Source organism: Pleurodeles waltl, chromosome 9 (assembly GCF_031143425.1).
Source record: "Pleurodeles waltl isolate 20211129_DDA chromosome 9, aPleWal1.hap1.20221129, whole genome shotgun sequence".
NCBI classification, from domain to species: domain Eukaryota; kingdom Metazoa; phylum Chordata; class Amphibia; order Caudata; family Salamandridae; genus Pleurodeles; species Pleurodeles waltl.
In genome coordinates, this window is record NC_090448.1 from 27,499,041 (window position 1) to 27,511,988 (window position 12,948).

Below are 12,948 nucleotides of genomic sequence, written 5' to 3' on the forward strand. Positions count from 1 at the left end.
GTCCCCATTGAGTTTCAACCAGTTACAGGTCATCCATTTATTAATTGCTAGCACACAGCATTGAAAATTTTCCTTTGTGTCCTTCACATTATGTGAAATGGGCATAATCAGCTGAGTATCATCTGCGTAAGAGACGATCTGAGCCCCAAATGAGCGCACCAGATTAGCCAATGGAGACATATAAAGATTAAAGAGTGTCGGACTAAGAGAGGAACCCTGCGGGACGCCACAAGGGAGTTGGAAGGGAGAGGCCTTATAATCCCCGCAAGCTACCGTCGTGGTTCTGTCCAACAAAAAAGAGCTGAGGAGCTGCAAGGCCTTCCCTCTTACTCCAACTTGGACCAGCCGGTTGCATAAAGTAGAGTGAGAGATGGTGTCAAATGCTGCTGAAAGATCTAGTAGAACCAAAACTTTACTACTAGTAACCTTACTACTAATAACTTTACTAGTAGTATAGTTACTAGTAGTCACTTACCTTTGTTCATACCAAAAAGTAGTGAACTTAGACTTAAGTTAAAGTTTACCTTTGTGAATCGGGCCCCTTGTGTTTTAAATCCTTTCCTTCTTCCTGATCTCGCCTCGCGGGTCAGTGCATCCCAGTCACGTTCACCTGGGATTCGCTACTGGGTGCGGGGTCTGCTGCGACTGAGGCCCCCTCAACAAATCGAGAGGACCTGCGCCTAGTGTGGGAGGGGCCGGCCTAGGACAATCTACAGTGAAGAACAGGGCTCGCCAGTATCTGTGCTAGTCCTCTCAGCGTCTTACACTAATTTTTTCTTAAATTTCCAGAATGCGTCTGTAACTTCCTGGGCACTGACCGCAGCCAGTGTGCCTCCCAGGATGAGTGTGTCTGTGACAGACCCAGAGGGCAGTGCCAGTGTCTGCCAAACGTGCAAGGCCAGAGCTGCGATCGCTGCAGTCCCAACTTCTGGAATATGGCCAGCGGGAAGGGGTGTGCACCCTGCAGCTGTGACCCCAACAACTCCCTCAGCCCCACATGTAATGAGGTAAGGCACATGCATGCTTGCAAAGGACAAAAGTCTGGATCAGTGGAGCTGCCAGGGAGCTGGTATCTGCCCCTGCTATCATTCAGTATCATTCATTAGTTCCTCGTCGATAATGCCTCTCATAGGCTACACAGGGTCGGTCCAGACCAGAGAGTCCTGGCTCAGACGCTCTTTGCATTGAAAAGGTGTTTGATTTGCTTATAACTTTTGACCCCATGCAAGAAACTTGGCAATCTACCAACTCAGTCAGCTAAGTTCCAGTTTGGCAGGTTTTGTGAAGATCCATCCACAGAAACAAAGCTTTAGAGGTAAGAGGTGAAAAGTGTATCATTTTTAATTTTAGCTCGCACAAAAAGTTTGCTGAAAGATAAAGCACAGTTTTGGAGATATATACATTCAAAAAAGGCGCCGGGCAGAATTTAAAGAGTCAACATTTTTAGATATGTTTGTTAAACCCCGCAGGTTAATCCTGTCAATCAACATTTTTTAAACATTTTTTTACACAATGTGATCAGTGGATTACAACCGAAATTTTCAAACTCCTGATTCAGTGCTGATTTGAGTTTCGCGCTGTGAAAATAAAATCCATAGTTATGTGGGGCCAACCCCAAAGGTGTTTGACTTCAGGACAGTGGTGAGGGGCAGTGGCGTAGCGTGGGTTGTCAGCACCCGGGGCAAGGCAAGTAATTTGCGCCCTCTAACCCGGGGCAAGGTAAGTAATTTGCGCCCCCTAACCCGTGGATTTAGTCTCTTCCAAGATGTTGCGCCCAGTGCGGCCGGCCCTCCCTGGTCCCCCCACGCTACACCACTGGTGAGGGGATTTGTGCAAAATATAATGCACTCCTGAGGAAAAAGGTGCTGTTCTCGAGATTCAACAATTTAAGCCTTGGATTCAACCAGCACTTTGTCCCTGACTCTCGAGTTGGAGTGTGTGTTTCATATACTGTAAAAAAGAAAAGAAAAAAAAAAAAAGCATAAGCAAAGCCAAATACAAAAATGAGCTTCTGCATTTGCTTGGAAGGCAGGTGGAAGAGCGCAGGGCAATATCACAAAATAATGGACAGACCTTTGAAACTTTTCAAACACTCACCCCCCAGTCACAGATCTGGGTTTAATCCATCACCCCAGTTTGGACCCAGCTATATGCAAATCAGTCTTGACCCTGCTCCTTATGGGAACAGTCCAGCCCAAACAGCCAAGCCAGGTCCTCCCTGGACAGGATTCAAGCATCCTGGGACCGGTTTCTGGGTATCACCCCTCATCAGCCAGGCTAGCTTGAATCAAGTGGTGCAGCAAGCAAGGGACCCACGTCTGGGCATACCCTAGCCACTTAGGGCGGACAAGGCAATATCACAATATAAAATGATGGACGGAGTGTTGAAAGTTTTCAAACACTCACCCCCAGTCACAGATCTGGGTTTATCCATCGTTATTTTGCTCACCACGTCACCCCAGTTTGGACCCAGCTGTATGTATGCAAATCAGTCTTGACCCTGCTCCCTATGGGAGTCCAGGCACTTTGCCCAACCTCCGCTGTGCAGGGCCTCACTCAGGTTAGGCGCATGCTCCAGCAAGGCAGGTTGTTTGGGTGCAGCGGTGTTTACGAGTAAGTACATCATAACAAAACCTATGAAACTTTCTGGTAAAAACGCGCAGTTGAAAACTGAGTTGTGTTTCTGGCTCAAACATTACGAGCGCAGACAACATAAGCCCCAGTGTTCGCAAAGCACAAAACACCTATTTGCCAGCGGCAGAGAAACAAAAAAACTGTTTACATGAGAACATCATTATGTATGCCGTGAGTTATGTTGTGTGCGTTCATGAGCACAACCGCCAAACCCCATAACCCAATTTTTATCTGTGTTTTTTTCATTGTGTGTATATATATATATATATATATATATATATATATCTACATATATATATTTATATATTTAAATATATCTATCTATTAGTGGACCCAGTAGAAGGTGTTTGCTGAAATGCAAAGGCTGAGGTACTTACACCACAACAGGATTACCATTAACAGGTTGTTATATATATATATATATGTATGAGGTTAAAAAACAAAAGGTTACAGAGATGTTATGGTTAGGTTCTGAACTTACTCACACAAAACCTTAGAAATTCAGCAATTAGAGTTACGGTTATTTCAAGTAACTATAACTCGTGCCCTAAGGTAACTATAACTCACCCGCCATGTTTTCTATTCAGTAATTTGACTACTAATGTTTCATTGATATTTTTAATGATATATAAAAGTTGTTGTTAGTGCTGGAATGTCTGGGGTAATTAGCAGTGCATGGCGAGGGCGCAAGTTATAGTTACCTTAGGGCACGAGTTATAGTTAATTGAAATAATTATAAATGCTGAATTTCTATGGTTTTGTGCGAGTAAATTCAGAACCTAATTATAACGTGCCTGTAACATTTGTTTTTTAAGTGAATTTCTATGTTTTTTAATGCCATTTCCTAACTATAATGTCCCAGTAACCTTTGTTTTTTTTTCAGTGAAATTCTATTTTTTTTATCATAAAGTAATTTTAATTACTATACACTGATCCAACAACCACACACAGCCTTTGGCAGTGTGCCCCGTGGATTGGCTGCAGGGCCCCTTGTGGCCAAGCCCCTATATGCACCCAGGCCTTTGGCCATGTGCGGTGGGGGTTGGCCGCCGGCCTGCATGCAGGGAAAGAGATGAAAACTCCACTTTCAGCAAGTGAGAACTGAAAGCAGAGTTATATTTCTTTTGCTTGGTGGGAGCTGTCAGCTACCGCAAAGCAAAAGCAAACAGCTACCACCTGAGGGAGGGCACCTCAGGAGGTAGTAGGAGTCGGTACCTGGGGGTGGCAGTCCCCAGGGCCATCTATGACTCAACCAGGGGGGGGCACACGGCCCCCCTCCATTGTTTCAATTTAGCCCGGGGGAGGTGGTGGTCACATGGGGCCAAGGGTCTGCAACAGACCCCCTCTCTTCCTCATTCTATAGCCCCGTGGAGGTGGCGGTCCTAACCCCAGTTGAGGTGGTGGTCCCGGGGCCCGGGTGGGTCCGCACAACCCACCTTTATATTTATTTAGTAGTTTTTCCCGAGGGGTGGTATTTCAGGGGGTGTCGGGAGGTGCACGCCCCCGCATACTTTATAAGGATAGCCTTGGGGAGGTGGCGGCCCCTGAGGCTTCAGTAAGCCCTAGGAGGGTGGCCCGAGAGCCCCCTTCTTAAAATAATATGCCCCCGGGACCTGGCTCATCCAGGGGCAGAAATAAAAGCAAGCGCCAATGACCGTGGTCACTGTTTTCAAAATTCATGCCGAAAATCGTAAATATTAGCAATTTTTGCAATGAAGTTAAAAAAAATGCCTTTTAGCCCTGGTGGAGGGTGGGGGGGGGGGGGTCCCTGGTGGACCCCTGCACAAAGGCTAGAGGGCTAGGGTAATAATACCTTGCCCCCTTTTTTTAATTTTATTTTAGACTTGGCTGTAGCCGACTCTCAAAATGGCTGCCAGCACTTCCTGCACGAGATTGGCAGTATTCGCAAATGCGTTGCAACCCTAGATATACAAATTTGATTTTCTTTAATTTCTCCTAAACTACTGAATGGATTTACACCAAATAACAAAAAGCACTCTTTCTGGACCATAAGCTGCCTTTCTGCCAAATTTGGTGTAATTCCGTCCAGCAGTTCGGGCTGTAGTCGTGTAGGGGACAGAATCCGTAAGCTGAGACAATTAGAGTCCCGATATATTAATGAGATGCAGACCAGGACCCCTAGGGGCCTAAATAGTGACGAAGAAAGGTGGACACACATTGGGTAGACCATCTTCATCTAAGAGCCGAATAAAGATTGATAGACAGCCTCATCTAGGTGGTATTTGTATGCTCATTCAGGGCTAAGTGGTTTTAGGCAGTTTATATCCCTCCCTAGCCCATTCAGGGCTGTATGGTATTGAATATTCAACATCAAGGGTTTCATTATAGTTGGAATGCCCCTGTTGATGATATCTGTGTTCAGTGTTGACGATCTTCTCATCTTGCCCATTATAAGGTGGCGGCTATGGGCATAATGAATGCAGATGTCATTGATTTCGGTGGCCAGATGGTGATTTGAGATCAACATTAATTTGATTGTTGTGTGTACTACAGTCATATTATTATTGTGTTATTTTGAATTAGTAGATTTTTGTAATTTTGTGATTTCCATAGAAAGGTGTAATTGGTAACTATAACTCCTGCCCAAAGTTAACTCTAACTGGCAAGGGCAAAATTTATAGTTACTTTAGAGCAAGAGTTGTAGTTACTAGAAGTACCTACAACTGGTGAATTTCACTGGTTTTGCACATTTAAAATGTTACATTGTCACTAATATTCTCACCTAACTATACCGTTACTTTACCCTTTGTGTTTTTCAGTGAATTCTTAGGATTTTTTTTTACAAAAGTAATATTTTGTTACCACATGTACAGCCAACCCCCTCCAGCGTACGGCCTTTGGCCATGGGCAGCAGAGGGCTTGGCCCCAGACAGACATCCCTGTGCTGCGCTGTGCTCTGCGTGGTGTTGGCCGCAAGGCCTAAAGCCAATCCCCGCAGGCAGCCAACCCCACGCCATGCATGTCCTTCGGGCCCATGGTATCCCATCTCCCAAGGCCTTTTTTTTTAAATGGGAAGGGGATGTGAGGCCCCCCTCCTCGAGCCACTTCGGGCTTCCCAGGGCCATTACTTAAATAGAGAGGAGGGCGCACAAGGCTGCCCCGCCCTGAGCCTTAAAAGGCACCAGGGACTCCATCCCAGGCCTGATTATAGGGGGGTGCCTCAGTGCTTACCCTGCTGCGTCTCTCCTGCATCATGCATTCCTACGTCACCTGTTGTTATACGTATTGAGTCTCCTCCAGCTGCCATTCTATGTACCGGTCCTTCCCACCTGTCATCCTATGTGCATGCCCCCCACGTCAGCCTTTGGACCTGGTGCCTCCCACCTGTCATCCTCTATATCTGGGTCCTTCCACCTATCATTCAATGTACCTGTTACCTCCCATCTGTCATCCTCTGCACCAGACCCCTCTCACTAGTCATCCTCTATACCTTGCCCCTTCCACATGCCTCTACCTGGTCCCTCGCATCTGTCATCCTCTGTACCAGACCCCTCTCACTAGTCATCCTCTATACCTTGTTTCTTCCACATGCCTCTGTACCTGGCCCCTCCCATCTGTCATCCTCTGCACCAGACCTCTCTCACTAGTCATCCTCTGTACCTTGTCCCTTCCACATGCCTCTGTACCTGGTCCCTCCCATCTGTCATCCTCTGCACCAGACCCCTCTCACTAGTCATCCTCTGTACCTTGTCCCTTCCACATGCCTCTGTACCTGGTCCCTCCCATCTGTCATCCTCTGCACCAGACCACTCTCACTAATCATCCTCCATACCTTGTCCCTTCCACATGCCTCTGTACCTGGTCCCTCCCATCTTTCATCCTCTGCACCAGACCCCTCTCACTAGTCATCCTCTATACCTTGTCCCTTCCACATGCCTCTGTACCTGGCCCCTCCCATCTGTCATCCTCCGCACCAGACCCCTCTCACTAGTCATCCTCTATACCTTGTTTCTTCCACATGCCTCTGTACCTGGTCCCTCCCATCTGTCATCCTCTGGACCAGACCCCTCTCACTAGTCATCCTCTATACCATGTCCCTTCCACATGCCTCTGTTCCTGGTCCCTCCCATCTGTCATCCCCTGGAGCAGACCCCTCTCACTAGTCATCCTCTATACCATGTCCCTTCCACACGCCTCTGTTCCTGGTCCCTCCCATCTGTCATCCTCTGGACCAGACCCCTCTCACTAGTCATCCTCTATACCATGTCCCTTCCACACGCCTCTGTTCCTGGTCCCTCCCATCTGTCATCCTCTGCACCAGACCCCTCTCACTAGTCATCCTCTATACCTTGCCCCTTCCACATGCCTCTACCTGGTCCCTATATCTGTCATCCTCTGCACCAGACACCTCTCACTAGTAATCCTCTATACCTTGTCCCTTCCGTACCTGGTCCCTCGCATCTGTCATCCTCTGTACCAGACCCCTCTCACTAGTCATCCTCTATACCTTGTTTCTTCCACATGCCTCTGTAACTGGCCCCTCCCATCTGTCATCCTCCATACCAGACTCCTCTCACTAGTCATCTTCTATACCTTGTTTCTTCCAAATGCCTCTGTACCTGGTCCCTCCCATCTGTCATCCTCTGGACCAGACCACTCTCACTAGTCATCCTCTATGCCTTGCCCCTGCCACATGCCTCTACCTGGTCCCTCCCATCTGTCATCCTCTGTGCCAGACCCCTCTCACTAGTCATCCTCTATACCTTGCCCCTTCCACATGCCTCTACCTGGTCCCTCCCATCTGTCATCCTCTGTGCCAGACTGCTCTCACTAGTCATCCTCTATACCTTGCCCCTTCAACATGCCTCTGTACCTGGCCCCTCCCATCTGTCATCCTCCGTACCAGACCCCTCTCACTAGTCATCCTCTATTCCTTGTTTCTTCCACATGCCTCTGTACCTGGTCCCTCCCATCTGTCATCATTTGGGCCAGACCCCTCTCACTAGTCATCCTCTATACCTTGCCCCTTCCACATGCCTCTGTACCTGGTCCCTCCCATCTGTCATCCTCTGCACCAGACCCCCTCACTAGTCATCCTCTATACCTTGTCCCTTCCAAATGCCTCTGTACCTGGTCCCTCCCATCGTTCATCCTCTGCACCAGACCCCTCTCACTAGTCATCCTCTATGCCTTGTCCCTTCCACATGCCTCTGTACCAGGTCCCACCCATCTGTCATCCTGTGCACCAGACCCCTCTCAGTAGTCATCCTATATACATTGACCCTTCCACATGCCTCTGTACCTGGTCCCTCCCATCTTTCATCCTCTGCACCAGACCCCTCTCACTAGTCATCCTCTATGCCTTGTCCCTTCCACATGCCTCTGTACCTGGTCCCTCCCATCTTTCATCCTCTGCACCAGACCCCTCTCACTAGTCATCCTCTATACCTTGCCCCTTCCATATGCCTCTGTACCTGGCCCCTCCCATCTGTCATCCTCTGCACCAGACCCCTCTCACTAGTAATCCTCTATACCTTGTCCCTTCCACATGCCTCTGTAGCTGGCCCCTCCCATCTGTCATCCTCTGCACCAGACCCCTCTCACTAGTCATCCTCTATACCTTGTCCCTTCCACATGCCTCTGTAGCTCGCCCCTCCCATCTGTCATCCTCTGCACCAGACCCCTCTCACTAGTCATCCTCTATACCTTGCCTCTTCAACATGCCTCTGTACCTGGCCCCTCCCATCTGTCATCCTCCGTGCCAGACCCCTCTCACTAGTCATCCTCTACACCTTGTTTCTTCCACATGCCTCGGTACCTGGTCCCTCCCATCTGTCATCCTCCGTACCAGACCCCTCTCACTAGTCATCCTCTATACCTTGTCCCTTCCACATGCCTCTGAACTTGGTCCCTCCCATCGTTCATCCGCTGCACCAGACCCCTCTCACTAGTCATCCTCTATGCCTTGCCCCTTCCACATGCCTCTCTACCAGGTCCCTCCCATTTGTCATCCTCTGCACCAGACCCCTCTCACTAGTCATCCTCTATACCTTGTCCCTTCCACATGCCTCTGTACCTGGCCCCTCCCATCTGTCATCCTCTGTACCAGACCCCTCTCACTAGTCATCCTCTATACCTTGTTTCTTCCACATGCCTCTGTACCTGGCCCCTCCCATCTGTCATCCTCTGTACCAGACCCCTCTCACTAGTCATCCTCTATACCTTGTCCCTTCCACATGCCTCTGTACCTGGCCCCTCCCATCTGTCATCCTCTGTACCAGACCCCTCTCACTAGTCATCCTCTATACCTTGTCCCTTCCACATGCCTCTGTACCTGGCCCCTCCCATCTGTCATCCTCTGCACCAGACCCCTCACACTAGTCTTCCTCTATACCTTGCCCCTTCAAAATGCCTCTGTACCAGGCCCCTCCCATCTGTCATCCTCCGTACCAGACCCGTCTCTCTAGTCATCCTCTATACCTTGCCCCATCCACATGCCTCTGTACCTGGTCCCTCCCATCTGTCATCCTCTGCACCAGACCCCCTCACTAGTCATCCTCTATACCTTGTCCCTTCCACATGCCTCTGTACCTGGTCCCTCCCATTTGTCATCCTCTGCACCAGACCCCCTCACTAGTCATCCTTTATACCTTGTCCCTTCCACATGCCTCTGTACTTGGTCCCTCCCATCGTTCATCCTCTGCACCAGACTCCTCTCACTAGTCATCCTCTATGCCTTGCCCCTTCCACATGCCTCTTTACCAGGTCCCTCCCATCTGTCATCCTCGGCACCAGACCCCTCTCACTAGTCATCCTCTATACCCTGTCCCTTCCACATGCCTCTTTACCTGGCCCCTCCCATCTGTCATCCTCTGCACCAGACCCCTCTCACTAGTCATCCTCTATACCTTGCCCCTTCCACATGCCTCTGTACCTGGTCCCTCCCACCTGTCATCCTCTGGACCAGACCCCTCTCACTAGTCATCCTCTATACCATGTCCCTTCCACATGCCTCTGTTCCTGGTCCCTCCCATCGTTCATCCTCTGCACCAGACCCCTCTCACTAGTCATCCTCTATGCCTTGTCCCTTCCACATGCCTCTGTTCCTGGTCCCTCCCATCTGTCATCCTCTGGACCAGACCCCTCTCACTAGTCATCCTTTATACCATGTCCCTTCCACATGCCTCTGTTCCTGGTCCCTCCCATCGTTCATCCTCTGCACCAGACCCCTCTCACTAGTCATCCTCAATGCCTTGCCCCTTCCACATGCCTCTGTACCAGGTCCCTCCCATCTGTCATCCTGTGCTCCAGACCCCTCTCACTAGTCATCCTATATACATTGTCCCTTCCACATGCCTCTGTACCTGGTCCCTCCCATCTTTCATCCTCTGCACCAGACCCCTCTCACTAGTCATCCTCTATACCTTGTCCCTTCCACATGCCTCTGTACCTGGTCCCTCCCATCTTTCATCCTCTGCACCAGACCCCTCTCACTAGTCATCCTCTATACCTTGCCCCTTCCACATGCCTCTGTTTCTGGCCCCTCCCATCTGTCATCCTCTGCACAAGACCCCTTTCACTAGTCATCCTCTATACCTTGTCCCTTCCACATGCCTCTGTAGCTGGCCCCTCCCATCTGTCATCCTCTGCACCAGACCCCTCTCACTAGTCATCCTCTATACCTTGTCCCTTCCACATGCCTCTGTAGCTGGCCCCTCCCATCTGTCATCCTCTGCACCAGACCCCTCTCACTAGCCATCCTCTATACCTTGCCTCTTCAACATGCCTCTGTACCTGGCCCCTCCCATCTGTCATCCTCCGTACCAGACCCCTCTCACTAGTCATTCTCTACACCTTGTTTCTTCCACATGCCTCTGTACCTGGTCCCTCCCATCTGTCATCCTTTGTACCAGACCCCCTCACTAGTCATCCTCTATACCTTGTCCCTTCCACATGCCTCTGTACTTGGTCCCTCCCATCGTTCATCCTCTGCACCAGACCCCTCTCACTAGTCATCCTCTATGCCTTGCGCCTGCCACATGCCTCTCTAACAGGTCCTTCCCATCTGTCATCCTCTGCACCAGACCCCTCTCACTAGTCATCCTCTATACCTTGTCCCTTCCACATGCCTCTGTACCTGGCCCCTCCCATCTGCCATCTTCTGCACCAGACCCCTCTCACTAGTCATCCTCTATACCTTGTCCCTGCCACATGCCTCTGTACCTGGCCCCTCCCATCTTACATCCTCTGCACCAGACCCCTCTCACTTTTCATCCTCCATACCTTGTTTCTTCCACATGCCTCTGTACCTGGCCCCTCCCATCTGTCATCCTCTGTAACAGACCCCTCTCACTAGTCATCCTCTATACCTTGTCCCTTCCACATGCCTCTGTACCTAGCCCCTCCCATCTGTCATCCTCTGCACCAGACCCCTCACACTAGTCATCCTTTATACCTTGCCCCTTCAACATGCCTCTGTACCTGGTCCCTCCCATCGTTCATCCTCTGCACCAGACCCCTCTCACTAGTCATCCTCTATACCTTGCCCCTTCCACATGCCTCTTTACCTGGCCCCTCCAATCTGTCATCCTCTGCACCATACCCCTCTCACTAGTCATCCTCTATACCTTGCCCCTTCCACATGCCTCTGTACCTGGTCCCTCCCATCTGTCATCCTCTGGACCAGACCCCTCTCACTAGTCATCTTCTATACCATGTCCCTTCCACATGCCTCTGTTCCTCGTCCCTCCCATCTGTCATCCTCTGGACAAGACCCCTCTCACTAGTCATCCTCTATACCATGTCCCTTCCACATGCCACTGTTCCTGGTCCCTCCCATCTGTCATCCTCTGCACCAGACCCCTCTCACTAGTCATCCTCTATACCTTGTCCCTTCCACATGCCTCTGTACCTGGTCCCTCCCGTCATTCATCTTCTGCACCAGACCCCTCTCACTACTCATCCTCTATACCTTCCCCCTTCCACATGCCTCTACCTGGTCCCTCCCATCTGTCATCCACTGTTCCAGACCCCCCTCACTAGTCATCCTCTGTATCAGACCCCTCTCACTAGTCATCCTCTATACCATGTCCCTTCCACATGCCTCTGTTCCTGGTCCCTCCCATCTGTCATCCTCTGGACCAGACCCCTCTCACTAGCCATCCTCTATACCATGTCCCTTCCACATGCCTCTGTTCCTGGTCCCTACCATCTGTCATCGTCTGCACCAGACCCCTCTCACTAGTCATCCTCTATACCTTGCCCCTTCCACATGCTTCTGTACCTGGTCCCTCCCATCTGTCATCCTCTGCACCAGACCCCTCTCACTAGTCATCCTCTATACCTTGTCCCTTCCACATGCCTCTGTACCTGGTCCCTCCCATCTTTAATCCTCTGTACCAGACCCTCTCACTAGTCATCCTCTATACCTTTTCCCTTCCACATGCCTCTGTACCTGGCCCCTCCCATCTGTCATCCTCTGCACCAGACCCCTCACACTAGTCATCCTCTATACCTTGCCCCTTCAAAATGCCTCTGTACCTGGCCCCTCCCATCTGTCATCCTCCGTTCCAGACCCCTCTCTCTAGTCATCCTCTATACCTTGCCCCATCCACATGCCTCTGTACCTAGTCCCTCCCATCTGTCATCCTCTGCACCAGACCCCCTCACTAGTCATCCTCTATACCTTGTCCCTTCCACATGCCTCTGTACCTGGTCCCTCCCATTTGTCATCCTCTGCACCAGACCCCCTCACTAGTCATCCTTTATACCTTGTCCCTTCCACATGCCTCTGTACTTGGTCCCTCCCATCGTTCATCCTCTGCACCAGACTCCTCTCACTAGTCATCCTCTATGCCTTGCCCCTTCCACATGCCTCTTTACCAGGTCCCTCCCATCTGTCATCCTCGGCACCAGACCCCTCTCACTAGTCATCCTCTATACCCTGTCCCTTCCACATGCCTCTTTACCTGGCCCCTCCCATCTGTCATCCTCTGCACCAGACCCCTCTCACTAGTCATCCTCTATACCTTGCCCCTTCCACATGCCTCTGTACCTGGTCCCTCCCACCTGTCATCCTCTGGACCAGACCCCTCTCTCTAGTCATCCTCTATACCATGTCCCTTCCACATGCCTCTGTTCCTGGTCCCTCCCATCGTTCATCCTCTGCACCAGACCCCTCTCACTAGTCATCCTCTATGCCTTGTCCCTTCCACATGCCTCTGTTCCTGGTCCCTCCCATCTGTCATCCTCTGGACCAGACCCCTCTCACTAGTCATCCTTCATACCATGTCCCTTCCACATGCCTCTGTTCCTGGTCCCTCCCATCGTTCATCCTCTGCACCAGACCCCTCT

At 50.5% G+C, this 12,948-nt stretch overlaps 1 protein-coding gene across 3 annotated transcripts in view; it reads left to right on the forward strand.

The window, feature by feature from the left end:
- Positions 1 to 12,948, forward strand: part of LOC138258879 (laminin subunit beta-2-like) — a 431,858-nt gene that overhangs the window by 294,645 nt on the left and 124,265 nt on the right. For all 3 annotated transcript variants that reach the window (XM_069206185.1, XM_069206187.1, XM_069206186.1), the window contains one exon: positions 790 to 1,007. In XM_069206185.1, the coding sequence (XP_069062286.1) occupies positions 790 to 1,007 (218 nt within the window). The remainder of the gene's footprint in view (positions 1 to 789; positions 1,008 to 12,948) is intronic.